At 42.2% G+C, this 19,600-nt stretch overlaps 1 protein-coding gene across 1 annotated transcript in view; it reads right to left on the bottom strand.

Moving 5' to 3' along the window:
- Blmh (bleomycin hydrolase) overlaps window positions 1-12,480 on the bottom strand; it is a 41,734-nt gene extending 29,254 nt beyond the window's left edge. The window contains exons 1-6 of the mRNA NM_178645.4: window positions 12,243-12,480; window positions 11,697-11,894; window positions 8,067-8,176; window positions 6,951-7,092; window positions 5,547-5,635; window positions 3,534-3,626 (exon numbers count right to left, since the gene is read on the bottom strand). Of these exons, the coding sequence (NP_848760.1) occupies window positions 3,534-3,626; window positions 5,547-5,635; window positions 6,951-7,092; window positions 8,067-8,176; window positions 11,697-11,894; window positions 12,243-12,255 (645 nt within the window). The 5' untranslated portion in view covers window positions 12,256-12,480. The remainder of the gene's footprint in view (window positions 1-3,533; window positions 3,627-5,546; window positions 5,636-6,950; window positions 7,093-8,066; window positions 8,177-11,696; window positions 11,895-12,242) is intronic.
- Between the last annotated feature and the right edge of the window lie 7,120 nt (window positions 12,481-19,600).

The following is a 19,600-nucleotide window of genomic DNA, read 5'->3' as shown; positions in this document are numbered from 1 at the left end:
TTAGGTTCCAACTACCCATATCAAGTGGCTTATACTCACCTGCATGTATCTCATCTGACACCCTCTTCTGGTGTCCTCAGACACTGCACTCTCACAAACACCCTCACACACATGTACACTGTTTCTTTTATCAGCTTTAGAGGCTGGAAAGGGAGCTCAATGGTTAGAAGCACTTGCTGCTCTTGCGGAGAACCCAACCACTATGACTCCAGTTGTAGGGATTCAACGGCTTCTTCTGACCCTGCAGGCTCCTGCATACACATGACACACATACATACACTCAGGCACAGACACATACATACAAAACTAAAAGTATGTATCTAAAAATATTTTAGGGTATTGTTATAGATTGTCATTGATAATAGGAATGGATATTAGGGTAATTCCCAGGTAATTTGGAATACATGTTATCAGATTGTCTCACTTCCTGTCCTCTGGACATTTAAGACCTTAAGCATGTTAAGCAAATACTATACCACTGAGCTGAATCCTCAGCTCATTGTTTTGTTTTAAGGTTTGTTTGTTTGCTTATTGGTTTTTAAAGACAGGGTTTCTCTGTGTACCCCTGGCGATCCTAGAACTCACTCTGTAGACCAGGTTGGCCTTGAACTCAGAGATCTGCCTCTGCCTCTGCCTCCTGAGTGCTGGGATTAAAGCCACGTGCCACCATCAATTAGTAGGTTCATTATTTTTATTTTACGTGCATGAGTGTTTACCCATGTGTGCCTGTTGCCCAGAGTCCAGAAGAGGGTATAGGACCCCATGGAACTGGAATTACAGATGGTTATAAGCCATTATGGGGGTACTAGAAACTGACCCTGGGTCCTCTGGAAAAGTATCCAGTGCTCTTAACCACTGAGCCAACTCTCCAGCCCCATTAATGTTTTTAAGAACCACTGATGGTTTCCTAAGCCATCAAAATTACTTCCTCTCTCTTTTTATGGCCCCGACAAGCATTAGTTTTGGTATCTGTTTTAGGATTTATTTTTAACATACCACATTTTGAAAGACAATACAGTAATAATCCTGATGGAATATGGAGGCTTAAAGAGCAAGCCCATGGAAAACACCTATAATTGATGTGGCTACATGATTCCAAAACAGATCTGCTGAGTCTATCATGTCCGCAAACCACCTACACTTCTCTCTAAAAGAACACCTTTGGCATAAACAACTTCCATTCAAGCTATCTTAGCTTCATGGTTATTCACTGAAGTCATCGCTGAGACTTGCCCATAAGGCTAGGTAAAACAGAGGTACTAATTTGTGCCTTTAAATGAAGCTAGACTCTTCATTACCAGAGAGTCAGGTTCAATGATAAGGAGTTTTGGAAGATTGTAAAAAATTAAAAATCTATCACATAGATTCTGTAGTGACTGGATGGAATAAATCATTAAGTAAACAATCACAGGAACAAAACACCCATACTCAGGACCTGGTAAAGCAGCATCTCTGCATTTCAAGGCAGAGGTAAGAGAAGAAAACAAACCAAAACATATGAAAATGTATGTCTCTAATTCTGCACCATTCATTGTCCTCTACTAATCCTATGGTTAGGACATAAGTCTTAAGACATATTATTAATCCTAGGATCATTAAAGCGAACACCACAGGCCAATATGATATTTATGATCTACAAGAAGTATTATTTGGAGGCTAGAGAGAGAGCTTGGGCAGTTAAGAGCATTTGTTCTTACAGATGACCCAGCTACCCACATGGCAGCTCACAACTGTCTGTAACTCCAGTTTCAGGACTCTGATGCCCTCTTCTGACCTCTGTGGGCACTGAACTGCACTTCCTGCATTTAACACACATGCAGGCGGGACTCATAAAGTAAACGTAAATCTTTAAGAAACAGAAATACTATCTGGACCTTTTCCATAACCATTAGCACAATCTTTTTAAAAATTACTACTCACTTATGTATTTGTGCATACAGGTGTAGAAATCAGAGGAGTCCATCTTTCCCTTCTACCATGTAGATCCCAAAGACTTGGGTCCTCTGGCTTGTAGGCATCATCAGTACCTGCTGGGTCACTGGCTGAACCCTGACTGTACAGTCTTCACCCCTGCTAAGTTCCCATTACCTTAATCGAATTGCAAGTTAATGCAAGTTGTCAGGAAAAATGGCCTCAATGAAAGGGCATCATTCCAAATGGGAAGGGAAGAGAAGGCATGGAACTGAATGTTGGCTATGTACAGGGCACTAGCACCTTGCACTCTGACATTTAATTCTTTTTTGACCTCCCTGCCACCCCATGCCCTCCCACCATTCCAAGGAGGGAAGTATTTTAAATTTCAAACCGTGTTTCAGGTTAGTGAGCTACCCACTAAAGTCTCTTTCCTCCTGGACTGATACTGTCCTTCAGTAGAACATTTAAGAAAGTTCAATATAATTTAAATACACTTAGCAAATAAATGTTGTGCACTCATCTATTCAATATGTAGGAAACAGCTGTCATGTCAGACACTGGATATGTAACCCATGAACAAACCAAGACTTGAAGCTGGATGACGGAACCTGTCCCTAGTGATACAGCTGAGCAGGAAAGGCATCAATCTGACTCTGTACACATGCTCCTCTATGCCTACACTGCCTCCCTTAAACAAGGTTTTCCACTAAAGTACCAAAAACTTATGCCACTCCATAAACATGTCCTAAACAGTGGTCCCACCAATGTGTCCACAGGCTGTTCTTTCCAGAGAATTTCAGCTTCATATCTATTAGTACTGAATATGGATATTATTAATAAAGACTTTTATCCCCCTTGATAATACATGCCGTTAACACCAGATATCTATTTGGCAACTTTTAAATTTTCCAAGTATTTCACATACATTATTTTTAACAGATATAACCATCAACGGCTCCTCATCCTTATTCTTACAGAATAAACCCAAACTCTCTGCTGTTTACCTAAGATCCCTTACATCCCACCCTACTATATACACAATCTCCTCTGCCTGGGTTCGTAGTCCTTACTAGTCGCATGGTAAATCCCTACTGTTGGTTCAAATATCCTCTCTACAAAACCTGAAATATGGAGAAGCACACATGAGACCCTAAATTTCATCTCCAGGATTTGGAGAGGGGAGGAGAGAATGCCACACAAAACCTGAGCCTTTGAAAACAGAAACTTGCCTTTTCATCTTTATTCCCTCAGTGCCAAACTCACAGAAGGTATTATTTATAAAATGCATGGGAGATTTTTTTTTATATAGAAGCTAAACTAAACTAGGAATTAGGAAACTTCAGTACAAGTCCTTAAAATGCAAGCAACTATAAATTTCATCCTTTTTTTTTCAGCTTTAAAATGAGTAGTTGTTCTGTTTTGTTGAGACAGGGTATTTTGTAGCCAAGATTATAGAGCTGAGGCTGACCTTGAACTCTTGATCCTTTTGTCTTTACCTTGAAGTGAAAAAAAGTAGCTTTCATTCAATTAAACCCTCACCCCAGTGACTACCCCCATACTGGCTAACAGGCTATTCTGGGAGCTTTTTAGACGAGCCACAAAGCCCAAATAATTCTTACCTCCTCCATCATGGCATCTTGTGTAGATGAGATCTCCCCTTTGGTGGCTCCACTGTGTACCAGGTTCCGAAGCCGTATACAGAATTCTCTCATCTATGATAGAAACTTATTCAGCATTCCAGTAGTCACACAAGTTGTTAATAAGCCTAACATATCACCACAGCACAGCTAATGCCCTGGGCAACATTTATAAAAACAAATGATTTTCCCCAAATGGTCCCCTTAAACAGACAGCGAAAAATACTTTCAGTAAGGAGAAAAATGTGGATTATTCCCAAAGAATACTGGATAGAGGTGATCTTGCTCTGTGACTCACAGCCCTTGGGGGGGAGGGGCATCTGGGCCAGTGCCCACCACTCTTAGAAAAGCAGGAGGCAGACCATCACCACACTCAGCACTCTTACACATTCTTAGTTAGAATTCTGCTTGTTGTTAAAATTTCCTTGTCTGCCAGTCACTCTGACCATGACTGCATCAACCTCCAACATGTCTTTTGTTTCTTTCACTTTGGAGAGAGCCTCAACATGAAGGAGATTCCGCAATCTGAACTACAATGCGAAAGCAACTTGTTCTCGCTCAAAATAAAATCCAAAGTTAAGGTTTATGATCCTTTAGCCTTTGGATAAAAGTCCCCAGAGTTTCCTGGGTAGAAAACAGTCTACATTTAAAACTGGGGAGACATATCTATGTTTATTTTTAAATGCACTCTTTTCCCTGGGGATAACAGATCTAATTTCAGCTTTGTAGATAAGAGTGGCAGATTTTGGCAACTCCCAGTTCTCAAAAAAGAGATCTGGCAAGCAGAACACCACCGCACTGGGCTTATAACCAACCCTGGGAAAATGTGGAGGAGAAATGATTCATTAAGGTTACTTAAGCCATAAAAAACAGTTCAGTGACTACATCAAATCCTCAGTGGGTGGCTGAACCACACTGATGTGGTCTGAGTAAGCCTAAGAACAAAGTACATTGTTAAAGGAAGTCTTACAAATTGTTCTGCTTGGTTTTGCTAGCGCATGAAGTAGGCTCACTCCATCTCTACTAGAATCAAGTGAGCAGAACAGAAGCTGTGTACGGAGACCAACGTTAACTGAACCCAGGGTCTTTTTCCTTGAATATGTGTGAGAAAACACTAAACTTAACAGAAACAAAACACAATAATCTTAATTTCTTTTTGTTTGTTTGAAGGAGGTTTATGCTCTCCCCTTTTAAATTATTTATTTATTTATTTATTTATTTATTTATTTAATGTATATGAGTACACTGTGGCTGTCTTCAGACACACCAGAAGAGGGCATCGGATCCCTTACAGATGGTTATAAGCCACCATATGGCTGCTGGGAATTAACTCCTGACCTCTCCAAGTGCAGTCAGTGCTCTTAATTAATAAGCCATCTCTCTCGTCTCTTAGTGATTTCTTTCTTTTTCTTTTTTGGTTTTTTGAGACAGGGTTTCTCTATATAGCCCTGGCTGTCCTGGAACTCACTCTGTAGACCATGCTGGCCTTGAACTCAGAAATCCACCTGCCTCCGCCTCCCAAGTGCTGGGATTAAAGGCGTGCGCCACCACACCCAGCCCTTAATGATTTCTTAAAGCTAACATCTAGTCACACTGCTTTAGATAGACCTTTATTTCAATAGTTATCATGTCTCTTTAAAAAGCCAGTTATAGGCCAGACCATGGTGGTGCATGCCTTTAATCTCAGCACTCTGGAGGCAGAGGGAGGCCGATCTTTGAGTTGGAGGCCAGTTTGATCTACAGAGCTAGTTCCAGACCTACACAAAGAAACCCTGTCTCAAAAAATCAAAAAGAAAAAAAGAAAGAAAGAAAGAAAGAAAGAAAGAAAGAAAGAAAGAAAGAAAAAAAGAAAGAAAGAAAGAACGGAGGGAGGGAGGGAGGGAGGGAGGGAGGGAAAGGGAAGGGAGGGAGAAAGAGAGGAAGAGAGAAAGAAAGAATAAATCATTTACAGTTTAGGTCAAGTGAACTATCCCCGTCCCTCCTCCTATTCTGTACCTTGTGATTCAGAATATCATTCATTCTTCTGGTAGCCTCTGTCGTATGCGATTCGGGAAAGCATTTCTTAGGAACAACACCGTATTTTTCTAAAAGACAACAAATTTTATTGTTCACTAAAGTAAAAATAAATTCTTATTAGAAATCCTGGTGAAATTATTGGCTGCTTTAAAATAAGCTAAATTAATAAACAGAGGTGGGGTTTGTTTACTTGCTTGAGAAAGGGTTCGTGTAGCCCAGCCTGTCCTCAAACTCCCTATGTGGCTTAGAGTAACCTTGAACTTTTGGCCTTTCTGCCGCTACTTCAAAAGGTAGAGGATTACAGGGACACGCACACCAGGAGACCCGTGCTGAGGATTGAACCCAGAGCTTTGTGCATGCCACTGAACCTCATCCCCAGACAGTCCAGGCTTATTGGTTTGTTTCATTCTGCAGATTGAACCTAGGGCCTTGAGCACACTGAGAAAGTACCTTACTACTGAACCATACCTCCAATTCCTTAAATGGGCTTTTAATATGAAGTTATCTACCTTGAAATTAATTCTAATATTGTTATCTATCATACTTTATATAGTACTCAGCATTTCTCCCAAAGGAAAATGTTTGGCTAAGGACATTTTCAAACAAGTCAGGGTTTTGTTTGGTCGCTCTGTTGTTTGGTTGCTACTGTTTGCACTACGAGGGGTCAAACCTGGGGCCATATGTATGCCAGGCAAGCGCTCTGCCATGGACATATGCCTCCAAAACAATGCACTTTTCTTTTCCAATTTCTGTTTTATGAGTGTTTTGCCTGTATTTATTTACATGCACCATGTGTGTGTCCGAAGATGCCAGAAGCGTGCCTGGACTTTCAGACAGTTGTGACCCATCAATAGGTGCTGGGGCCTAAAGGTGGGCTTTCTGTAAGAGGAGTAAGCACTCTTAACTGCTTACCCATCTCTTTCACCCTATTAGTGTGCTTCTTGAGTCCTCGGTGCTTTCTTTAAAACTGCTTTGGTGTGTGTGGATGTTTTGCCTGCATGTATGTCTGTGCACCATGTAAAGGCTAGAAAAGAATGTTTAGTACCCTGGTGGTTATGGAACACATGTGGGTGCTGGAAATCAAACCTAGGTCCTGTGGAAGAGCAACTAGTGCTCTAGCCACTGAGCATCTCTCCAGCCCCTCCCTGTGTTTTTGTTTTTTATGGGGAGTTACCCCTAATTAATTCTTCTCCAATGAAACCTTCATAGTATCTATTTCTTTGTCAGTTATTTAAAGAGATGGACTTCACAAGTGAGAATAAGAAGTAAAGGTTCATAACTATGTTAGCCTTCTTGGAAGCCAGTCACTGTGTACATTACCACCAAAGAAATGCCCTATTGCCAAGAGCAGAGCTTGGAATTCCATTAGAGAAAGGCTCTCACCAACAATATTGACAAGCATATCCCACTGTCCACCATCATTTGTAGGGTTCATAAGCAAATACTGCACCAGTCTCCCATCTTCAGGCTCCTTTTTCTGAGCTGTGTCCACAAAAGCATTCAAGAAGAAATAACAGCGTTCAACCTAAAATGAGAGGACATAAATAAACGTACAGGAAAAGGGAGCTAATCACGCCACGGGCATGTATGATCACAGGCATGTATGACCAGCAGAAAGGACTCCTGGGCCAACCAAGGACCCAATAGAGTATGGTTTTAAAACTGAAGTTGGTAATTAAGTACCAGTATATTGTCTTCAAAAGAATATCTGAAGTTTTTTTCTTACACTTGCATACATATTTCAACATGCTGCATCTGTGTGCTGCATATACATCCCAGTATTGAAATAAATCTTGCTATTTTAGAATTTTTAATCAGTAAACACCTTATGGACAGTTATATTTTAAAGATTTTCAAAAGAAATAAAAATATTTGTTGCTTTTTTTTTTTTCTTCAGAAAAGTGCTACCAAATGAAGAAAGTGGGTGCTTAAAAGACCAGATGAAGCAGGTGTGGTGGCACACGCCTTTAATCCCAGCACTGGGGAGGCAGAGGCAGGCGAATTTCTGAGTTCGAGGCCAGCCTGGTCTACAAAGTGAGTTCCAGGACAGCCAGAGCTATACAGAGAAACCCTGTCTTGAAAAACCAAAAAAGAAAAACAAAACAAAACAAATGATCTAAGTAAAGATGCTTGAAAGGGAAATGGCTAAAAACAAAGTTTTACATTTTACATAAAGAAGCCACAAGCAGTGAGTTAATAGATTTGGTATTTCTTCAGAGAACACAGCCATCCACCAAACAGAAAGCAGCTGTGGGGCAAGAGTTCAGGGTTAAACCTTCAACAGCACACCAGTAACCCTGGCTCTGACCCTAATGCCACAAAAGGAAAATAAAGAAATGTCCTTCTGTCTTTGAGAAGATAGAGTTCTGATACTGAGGAAATCAGAATGGTATCACGTGAAAAGATATACTGTAACGAGAAAAGCAAACTAATATGAAGGCTGCCTTTAACTAGGCTGCTATGGAAACAGAAAAAAAAACATGCAAAGTCAGTCCCTACCTTGTCCCAAAAAAACAGGTAAGATTGACTAAACTCAAATTCTTCAATGTTAAATTTTTTCATGAATGGAAGTCTCATAACATTCAAACAAGAAAAGATCCAGCATCGTCCTACAATGAGAAAGGAAACCAAGACGTTATGACTGTTTTATAGATCAATGCTCCAAATGAACTTCTAACATCAAAGCCATGGTAAGAGCTGGACATTAAGACTAAATTGGAAATAACAGAAATATTAAACTTGTTTATTTCTGCGACAGAGTACCATGTAGGCCACCTTGTCCTGGATCCTACACAGCCAGAGTGGCCCTGAACTTCTGATCCTCCTCCTTCAGAATTACATGTGTATGTCACCCAGCTGGGTTCTATGTGATACAGGAATTTATGCATGCTAGGCGTTTCAACCCAGAATAGAAATATTAAATCCAAAGCAAAGTAAAAGACATGTAGTCACATGGAGAAACTTAGCATTTCAAACACCAACACACACACCAAACCAAAACCTTGTAGGTTAGGCATGGTGGCACATACCTGTAACCCTGGTACTTAGGAGGCTGAGGCAAGAAGATTGCTATGAGTTCAAGGTTAGCCTGCATAATGTAGTGAGTTCTAGGATAACCTAGAAACACTGAAAGAAAATGAACAGAGATCATAAACTAGAGTACATGATGTCCAAAAGGACACAGAGGGTAAAGACACTTTGTTTTTTTTTTTTTTTAAGTTCTTCATAAGACATTATTAGTAAGGTGGGGAAAAGTTTTCTTCTTGACAGTGCTGAAACTGGTGAGAACTTGGAAAAATAAGCATCCTGCTCCTGGACAGAGAGCTAAGGAGATACAGTCACCTGAGCTTGATATGAGAACAAAACCTTAGTTTGGGGCTGGAGAGATGGCTCAGTGGTTAAAAGCACTGACTGCTCTTCCAGAGGTCCTGAGTTCAATTCCCAGCAACCACATGGTGACTCACAACCATCTGTAATGGGATTTGATGCCCTCTTCTGGTGTGTGTGAGTACAGCTACAGTGTACTCATATACATAAAATAAATAAGTCTTTTTTTAAAAAAAACTTAATTTGGAATGAACAAAAACCTTAAATTGGAATAGCACTCATCCTACAGTGAGTGCTAAGCTTAGCATAAGCTATTTTCTCAATAATGAGTTGTTGCATTTTAAAGGAGGTATTTAACTAACTGGGTTATATAAACATTTAAAGACAAATGATAAGTTTGGAAGGAAGGAAACAGGAGGATCACTTCAGCCAAAGAGTTAAAATATGATAATTTAAAAATTGAGACATAAATTTTAAAAACAAAACAAAGCAAACAACCAAGTACTTTCTTCTTAAAAATCATGGTAAGGACAACAAAGTCATGCTGAGAAGTACCACTGTTCCAGGATGGAGATGCTGCTCAGTTGGCAGAATGCTTACCTAGCATGCAATAAACCCTGGATTCATCCTCAGCACTGCATAAGCTAGACAGGGCAGTACATGCCTGTGATCCCAACACTGGGAAGTGGAGGCAGGAGGAGGCTATGCCACAGAAGGGCTGTTTCTCTACCTTCCCACTCAGTTTCACAGCTCTACACCCTTCATATGCCCCTGGCCACCAGAATCTCTGCTATCCTTAGATCCTAATGTTCAACCACAACACACCACCATTCCTCCATTTAGTATGTTCCTGATACAACAAAGTTCTAACCGCATACATGATGGCGTCCCTGAAGATTTTATGACAAGCATTAAGAACATAATCATCTTTTCATTTGCCCCTGTAAATGCATAGTCAGAGCTTCTGCAATTTACCGCTTTCTATATCCACTTGAGTTTTTAAAGGTCTACTTCCAATGACACCCACCACTAAGTGAGGTCATGTCTTTAGGACATTCAAGTATTTTGACTTTCAAAACAGAGGAATCTAACCCCTGTAAGCATTCCACACTAGTGAAGACTAGGGTAACTCCAGAGTGCCGCCTTTAACAAAGCATAGCTGCACTGCAGGAGAGGCTAGAAAACGCTGAGAGCCTCTGTGAGGCCTTGGATTAAGGGTAGCACTCTCCTGGAGGAAAATTTAAAGGGAAAATTTTGACATACTTGGATATAATATTTTCACAGACATGAAACCATGTCTACAACACATGGTCAAATGAGAAGGTTTATAAAAGGCACACATAAAAATTCTTAGTTTGCTCTTATATGAAGAGCACTCATACAGAGGATAAAGACTTGATGGATAAACAGAAAAAAACACCTCCCTCCTGGTAGGCTACAGATTTTCTACACTGAACAAAAGTGATTTTGTAACAAAGAAAAAAATTAAATTGTGTTTTTTAATAGAGTAATTTTTGTTTTAGGCTTATCTGTACACTGCCTCTCTCCTGCACACCATTCCTATTTCTGCTACTTCTTGGTGAGCTATTTAGATGAATATTTCACAGAAGTATATTACATCACCCATGTACTATGCTCATGTTCTACTAGTATTTGGAGTAACATGATCTATCACATAAGACCACCTGCCCGATTCCAGATTAACATTTCCAAGCTTACCCTAAGAGACTGCGATCAGGCCATGTTAAGATTATTGTGACATATTAACTAGATCATCTGACAGACCACACATCCCAAGTCCTTCTGAATGAAGGCCTGTGAGTGCTAAGTAAGAACTTTCTGCTACATAATAAGATTATTGCAAGGTCATAATTTTTTTCCTTTAAAATTTAAAAATCAAATTTTCTATGGTATAATTGACTCACAGCAAAATAATACCCATGTTAAATGTATCCTTTGAGCTTTGAATTGCCTTAAGTAGCAATAACATATTTTCTGTCAATACACATAGACTTGGAGTAGTTTCCAAATAAGGGGAAAAAAAATGCAAGGTCCCTTTGGTTCAATTTTTTTGAGACTATTTCTCCTGTTTGGATTCCTAGATAACCAATCTCTCAGTGTAGATGTATTTTCAACAGTTGTAACTGGACAGCAGACAGCAAAACAACAATTCTCAGCCAGCAAGGAATGAGAACTCAAAATACTACAAAGTAACTACTGACAGGAACTATGAGAATAGCAACTCCAGCTGCAACCACAGAGCATATTTAAAAATAGCCGGTTACAATCTGTTGTAATCACTTTATGTTTTTTTCTATTTTATACATTTGGACTTTAGGGCAATTCTGGGACATCTCCTATGGTATGGATATTTTTCCATTAATTATTAATTATTTGGCACAGGCCAAATCTGTTAGTACATAGCTCATCTTTTGCTTTAGGTTTATCTGTCTGCAACTTGATAAGCTGTTTCTCTCTTCTGCTACTTCTAGATGAACTGTTAAGATTAAAACTGCACGAGAACAAACCGCACACATCCAACATCACATAATATCAAAACATGATGATATGCATTCAAAGACCACCATCTGTCACGTTAGGAAACAAACTAAATGCTAATAGGCCACAGAACACTGAAGCCACCACACAGGTGATGTTCTTGGGCCTGCCCTTTTCTAGTGCCTATTCTCTGGCTTACTACAAGTTCTGTCAATGCTACAAAGCTCTGTTATCCCAGGGCCATTTTTAGGACAACAAAATGTGCTGCTGTCAATAAAGTAGGCAAGAAGTCGTAGACCTCACCAGAGCTCTTCTGGTTGGTGACTGGCTTGCCTTCCTGAGGCACAACGTGTTGAAACACATGCTGAGCACCCTGGACCGTGGCCCTCCTCAGACATATGTCCAGCAGATCGTGGGTGGTCCCGACATTCTGGGCAAGTACGAACTGAGGGTCAGAATTTAGTTTCTGGATCAAAGCAGATACCTTCTCCGAATTTAGTCCTGTGGGAAGATCAAACGCCATTATAATTATATCCCCTCCCAAAGAGGCTGACGGGGACAGCTTTAGGATAGGGTCACCGTAGATCCTAGATTTAACTTCGCAAGAGCATCCTGCAGAGTGCTGTACCAGAAAGCCCTCTCCCGGCATCCTCCCCGCGTGATGTCGTCTCTCTCCTGGTGCTCTCCCACCCTCCCGGAGGGCTACATCCCGGCCCTCGCCTAGGTCCGTCCCCCCCTCCCCACCCACCCCCATCCCATCCCACGGCCTTTCACGCCGCCGGGCCTCACGGGTCCGCCGAGCCCGGGAGAGGACCCGGGAAAACACTCGTGGTACCAGCGGTGCCTCACCTGCGTTGTTCATGGCGCCCAAACTGCTTCGTGGAGGAAACGTTAGTTTTCAGGGTTTTCAGGTGAGCTCTGGGGTTACACTACAGTCCGCTGCCTAGCTGGCCGGACCTGGTTCTCGCACCCTAAGCGCCGGAAGAAGGAAACCCGCTCAATGGTGGCCGAGAGAAACGGGGTCCGCGGAGGGACAAAACTCCCCCCTCGCGTTGCTGAGTCAGCGCCATCGGGGCTAGCCCCGCCCGGGGGAGGGCCGACAGGGGCGGCCTTTCAGACTCTGGGGCCCGCACCTCGGCCCGGGAGCGGCAGGGCGAAGCCACCCACGATTGCAGCCCCCACTGCCAGCATTGCTCACTCTTCGCCTCGGCTGCGCCCTCCGCCATCTGTGATCCCTCTTCCTGGCTTCAAGGGCGCCCTCCCGGGATCCCAAGCTCCTAGAGGAAGGAGGCTGAGGGTTCCGTGCTGATGAACCCAGATCCCTCACTGTCTAGCATTGGGGAAACTGACGCTTAGAACTCCTTTGAGAAGCCAGAGGAGGTTTTGTGAAGTGAAAAGGAAGTAAGGGACCCAAAATTAGCCATGGGACGGCAGATCTCAAGAAATCCACCCAAAGGCTTTTCCTGTAGGCACTTAGCTGACCAATCTGTTCATCTTTTTCAATTGCAACTTGTTGCTTAGAGTCTAGTGAGAACAAAGTTCTTGTATTTGAAAGGATTTTGGAACCAATCTCTTTCCCACCCACCCATAAGCTACTACCACGGTTCTACAAATACACATCTGCTCATTTCATCTACACATTCTGGGCTTCGCAAGGCTCATGAGTGGTTCCTATTGAGCCCAGCTTGGGCTAAGGAGAATGATTACGTCAATTTTATGCTTTTTTTTTTTTTTTTTTTTTTGCTAATATCTACAAAACCTGTAAATCACACACACACACACACACACACACACACACACACAGAGTCTTCGAGATAATTAATCAGTTTTTCAAGACGGGGCGGGAGAGTCCACTGCATAATAAAATAAGTACAAATGCACACTGTAGCCTTACTATTCAGATTTTCCATGGAGCCTAAAACCTAAGTCTTAAATTGAAAATCACCCATGGTTCAGAGGAATTCTGATGTCTGGAAAGTGCCACATGCAGACAGCCATCTGTCACTTGAGAATTCAGTCTCTGTGTCCCTGAGAGACTTAGCTAAAGACCTGCAATTCGACATAGCAACCATCTCCAAGGGAGCCCATCAACTACCCTATCCTGTGGGGCTTTTTTTTTTATTTTTTCCATTTTCTGAAGAAAAAAGAAACAAGCTACAACTCATGCTGAAAGAAATCATGGGCCCTTTCACCAAATAAATAAATAAATAAACAAACAAATAAATAAACAATAAAAATGATGTTCAAACTTCCTGCCCAATTGGACTCAGCCCAAAGAATAAAATTGTATTCAACATTTGTGGTGTAACAGGTCCTCAGCAAGTTTCTGCTGATATAAAAAAAATTAAAAACTTTAATCTTGTCATCAAGAGACTCATGATGTGGGACTGGGAGATAGCCCAGCAGATAAAAGCACTTGCTGATGATCTTCCAGGGGACCCAAGTTCGGGTCCCAACACTCAAGTCAGAAAACTGTAAGTCCAGTTCCAATGGGTCCAGCCAACACTTCCTTCTGGCTACCATGGGCACTCATCCCATGTGCACACCTATACACAGAGACATACACATTCAAAACAATTAACGTGGGAAAGACATGCAACAGAACCTATGCTATCTCACAGTAGTGCTATATAAGTAGTAGCTAGCAGTGAGAGCCAGACGCTAGAAAAACAGAGGTGATAAGGCTGGGCTCAAGAGTAGAACACTTGCTTAGCGTGCACAAGGACCCTGGATTTAGCCCCCAGCCCCACAAAAAGAAAAGGGGGACAGGTGGTGATAACTTTGAAGAGTGAATGGAATTTTACGAGACAAAGAGTGAGAGAGAGGGCACTCAAGGTAACAGCAAAGGCAGGAGGCGTGGGAGCGCATGACAAGATCAGCTGTAAGCCTCCCTGCGCCACAATTTGATGTGGTTCAAAGCAAGAACTGGGATGAGATCAGAGGCAAGGCGCAGGACCAGGAAGGTGGGTTTGGGCTGGGATATAAAGGCTTTTATATGCCACACCTGAGCATCTGGACTTTATTCTATGCTTAATTAGAAGTCAAAAATAGGTTTAAACAAAGGAGCCATATTCTCAGATCTGTGCAAAGAAAGATCTGGTGGCTACGGGGAGGGGAGAGATTCTGGAGACAGGGGAATTAGTCAGAATGCTGTTATAGTAGAACACTTGGAAGATAACAACAGCCTTAATTGTGGAGCGTGAAGAAGCATGGCTAACCTCAAAGCTCTCTGTTGAACTAGAAAAGGTAACATCACTGACCAAGACCCAGCTTTTAAATACATTGGCTTTAACCCCATAGGGGATCATGAAACTGGTGGTGGGATTTGGGTTATGAAAATTTGCAACAGGGCTAAAGAGATGGCTCATCAGTTAAGAGCACTGGCTGCTCTTCCAGAGAACCTGGGTTCAATTCCCAGCAACCACATGGTGGCTCACAATCATCTGTTCCATCTCCAGGGGCCTGATGCTTTCTGGCCTCCATGGACTCTCTGATGTGGTACAAAAACATGCATACAAGTAAAACACCTGTACACATAATAAAAAAGCAACAACTAGCTGGGCGTGGTGGCGCACGCCTTTAATCCCAGCACTCGGGAGGCAGAGGCAGGCAGATTTCTGAGTTCGAGGCCACCTGGTCTATAGAGTGAGTTCCAGGACAGCCAGGGCTACACAGAGACACTCTGTCTCGAAAAACCAAAAAAAAAAAAAAAAAAAAAAAAAAGCAACAACTAAAGTTTTATTAAGTTGGCAATTGTAAAAGGTTTCTGAACATGTGATGACTAAACTTCATTCACAATTCAGCACTCGGTGAATCTGACATATGTCTGGCAACACTGAGCCTGTGTTGCCTCATCAGGCATCACTGCAGCCTGGTATGTGAGTGCAGGATATGAACACTGGCCTGTGTATACTGTCACACCAAGCAACACCAACGAGCAATGTCTGAGACACCTCAGCAATATATCATCTACATTGTCTACTACGAATTGCAGTGTTTTATTGTATATGCAAGATGCTCTTCTCTTATAAAAATATAGAGGCGTAGTTAAAAAAACATTTTAAATATGTCCCATCATCATTTTCTTCATGGAAGTGTCAAATTAGTACATGGTTAGATTTTTATTGTGTGAAAATGTTTGATTTTAAAGATTGCTGTTTGAGCTGCTGACTTGTGCTTCATATAAAAAGATCATTAGATGACCTTCAGCTTGGGATTAAGAGAGAATTCCCGACACTTTCTGACTGTTTTCATGAGATCTTCCTACCTCTGCCTGGGAGGAAAGGTACGCGTTACCATGCCTGGCTCTAGAGCAATTTCTTTTCTTTTTTTAAATATTTCAATATTGACTTGTTTGTTTATTTAAACATTTCAGCATTTTTAAATTATATTTATTTTTCTTTAATGTGCATTGGTGTTTTGCCTTCACGTATGTCTGTGCTGTGTGAGGGGTTAAGATCTTGGAGTTACAGAGAGCTGGGAACTGCCATGTAGTTGCTGGGAATTGAACCCGGGTTCCCTGGAAGAGCAGTCAGTGTTCTTAACCACTGAGCCACCTCTCCAGCCCACAGCAATTTCTAAAATGACCCTAAATGTGCTTTTCCCATTTGTCATATGTGTGCATGTGTGTGCACATGCAGACCCTCTGCACAAATGCCCTCATCTGCTAAGCCAGCTCACTGGCCAACTTCTGCCGTTTTTCATTTTCTACACTTATGCAAAGCATTACTCTCAGAGTTAGAGAGAATAAAACCAAACTATTGATCAACTCTAAGAAACGCTGAGGATGCTTTGTGCCCTGCAATATCGAGTATTCAGGCAAGATTTAATTCTTCTGTAAAGATAAATAGGCTCCTCCATCTCATTAGTATGAAATTCACCTTGGCCTTATATGCATGCCAAAGAATTGCATTAAAATAAGTTTGTGGTTTATTAGCAATCCCTTAGGGGCACATAAAAAGTACTTAAGTGACTAGGGGTTGTGTGTGGGAAAAGTTTAAGAAACACTGAACCAAGGGAGGGACCACGGAAAACTCAGCATATTTGGGGAACTCTATTTGAACCATGACAACTCTGGGGGTTCCTACAGGAAAGGAAAGACAAGAAGTCCAGGAGACATATGAAAAGTCTAGAAATAGGTAAGACACACCAGGCTGTGACCATGGAAGGTCACAGCAGACTTGAACCAAAAAGATGAGGACTGAGGTCAGCCAGTAACCTGGGCCTCAGCATATAGTTGCACAAGGTATTCAGGTCACATGGGGTTGCAGACCAGTGTAAGCTCTGTTTGCTGAGGCACATACCCTGGCCCAGGGCTGTGCCAATCAGGTTATTATAGGTCTTTTACTATTCCTTACAAGGGTGCTGTGAGCAAGAGAAAAGCCGAGGAGCTGGGAGAAAAGGAGCAGCCAGGGAACTCGGAGATAACCTGGGGAGCTATATATTCAAAATCCAGTTGGCCAGTTGTGATGGCCATTCTTGGTTGTCAACTTGACTAGAATACCAAGCCAATAAGACCACTGGCACTGGTTCTCAACCTGTGGGTTTAGGCTCCTTTGGGGGTCATATATCAGATATCCTGCATATCACATATTTACATTATGATTCATAACAGAAGCAAAATTATAGTTATAAAGTAACAACGAAAATAATTTTATGGTTGAGGGGTCACTGAAGCATGAGGAACTGAATTAAAGGGTCTCAGCAGTAGGAGGTTTGAAAACCACTGCTCTAGAAAGATGTGGGACATGGTGGCCTTAGAGAGGGCAGCTGCAGTGGAAGTAGAGGGTGGGTAGAAGCCTCACTGTAGTAAGCTGAGATGGATGTCTTAGTCAGGGTTTTATTGCTGCGGCAAAACACCATGACCACAAAGCAAGTCTGGGAAGAAAGGGTTTACTTGGCTTACACTTCCATATCACAGTCCATCATTGGAGGAAGTCAGGACAGAAACTCAAGCAGGGCTGGAACCTGGAATCTGGAGCTGATGCAGAGGCCATGGAGGGGTGCTGCTTACTGGCTTGCTTTCCCTGGCTTGCTCTGCTTGCTTTCTTTTTCTTTTTCTTTTTCTTTTTCTTTTTTTTTTTTTTTTTTTTTTTTGGTTTTTGGTTTTTTCTTTTTTGGTTTTTGGTTTTTGGTTTTTTGAGACAGGGTTTCTCTGTGTAGCCCTGGCTGTCCTGGAACTCACTTTGTAGACCAGGCTGGCCTCAAACTCAGAAATCCGCCTGCCTCTGCCTCCCGAGTACTGGGATTAAAGGCGTGCGCCACCACGCCCGGCTCAGCCTGCTTTCTTATAGAACCCAGGACCACCAGCCCAGGGATGGCACCACCCATCATAAATGGGCCTTCCCCTATTGATCACAAATTGAGTGAATGCCTTACAACTGGATCTCATGGAGGCATTTTCTTAGCTGAGGCTCCTTCCTGTCTGATGACTCTAACGTGTGTCAAGTTGACACCACAAAACCAGCCAGTCCATGGGGGGCTGGGAACAAGGAGCCAGTACAGAGGAGAGATGGGACTGTATGTTAGAAAGCATGCAGTTGCTAACACAAGCTCAGGTCGAGGGCTGATGAAATCACTCAGGAGGTGGAGGGGACTCGTTTTACAGCTACTACCACCCCTTTCATGCTGGCACTTACATTTCTCCACCCTGTGCCTAGAGATTTCTATCACCATCTCCTCCCAGATCTGCTCTGCCCTATTGTCAGGGTGACACCCTTTGTACCAACTCACACCCATACACTCAACCCTCGTGTGGGCATGGAGGGAAGATACAGAGTAAACTGGTTTTCCATTGGGTCCTCCCCCAGGGACTCACCCAGGAAGACAATTCCCCTCAAAGAAAGTTCTTATGACATTTCCTCTAACTCTAGGCAAATGGGATGTGGTGGGACCCAGTGACACCTTACAGTGTGACAAAGATAAACCCGAGGAAACAGCACAGTGAGCCATGGCAGGCAGGCTTTCTGCCTAGAGCTTCTGTGGAGCTTCACCCAGGTAGAGCAGTCAGGGCTACTCTCCAGCCAACAGGGCTACTCTCCAGCAAACAGGAGCTAGTTTTCCATCCAGGCCCTTCCTTTACTGTCCACAGTCTTTGACATATGCTGGTCATCTGCTTCTATTCTGATGGAAAAGGAAGGTCAAGACTTTTATAGTGGGTAGAGATCTGGACCAGAATCTAACACAAACATTTTGCAAGTTCATGAAAATCATTTACAATTAAGTATTTCCCAGATAACTCTGAGATTTGCTTTTGTTGAAAGTCCCAAAACTGAATAAGGTTCAGTGTTTACACATTTGCAACCTACTAAAATAAATCCAGCTTCTAGATGCTCCGCTTGACCCACATGGTGATTTCATATTTATTTATTTATTTATTTATTTATTTATTTATGTTTTTTTTTTTTTTAAGACAGGGTTTCTCTGGGTAGCCCTAGCTGTCCTGGAACTCACTTTGTAGACCAGGCTAGCCTTGAACTCAGAAATCTGTCTGCCTCTGCCTCCCGAGTGCTGGGATTAAAGGCGTGTGCCACTGTGCCTGGCTATATTTATTTATTTTTTGAGACAAGGTCTGGCTATCCAATCCAGGCTAGCCTCCAACTTTGAATTTTTCCTCCCTCTGACTCTTACATGGTAGGATTACAGCACTGCGACACCATACCTAGTTTGATTTCAATTTCTTTGAATCAATATTTAAAACTAAGAAGTTCTCTATAAAACTCTGGGTAGCTGGCTTGTCTTGCAAATATTGTCATTTTAACCAGATGGTGGTAGCACACACCTTTGATCCCAGTACACGAAAGGCAGAGAGACAGGAGGATCTCTGGGTTTGAGGCCAGCCTGGTCTACAAAGCAAGTTCCAGGACAGCCAGAGCTACACAGAGAAACCCTGTCTCAAAACAAAACAAAACAAAACAAAACAAAACAAAACAAAACAAAACACAATGCTCCATAAGAGTATGGAGTTTAGCCTCCTAGTATCTATGTAAAAAACTAAGCATAGAAGAAGCCTGCTAAGCCCACTAGCCAGCCATCCTAGCCTACTGGTGACTTTGAAGGTCAGTAAGAGAAAATAAAGCGGAGGACTGTTGAGAAGCCTATATGGGTTCTTGCTGCCAAGCCTGACCACCCAAGTTGAATCCCCAAGACCTACAAGATAAAAGGAGAGAACTGACTCTCACAAGCTGTCTTCTGAGCTCTATATGTGT

This window comes from Mus musculus, chromosome 11 (genome assembly GCF_000001635.26).
Source record: "Mus musculus strain C57BL/6J chromosome 11, GRCm38.p6 C57BL/6J".
Taxonomy (NCBI): Eukaryota; Metazoa; Chordata; class Mammalia; order Rodentia; family Muridae; genus Mus; species Mus musculus.
The sequence above is the reverse complement of the archived record's forward strand: the minus strand, read 5'-3'. Positions and strand labels throughout refer to the sequence as shown.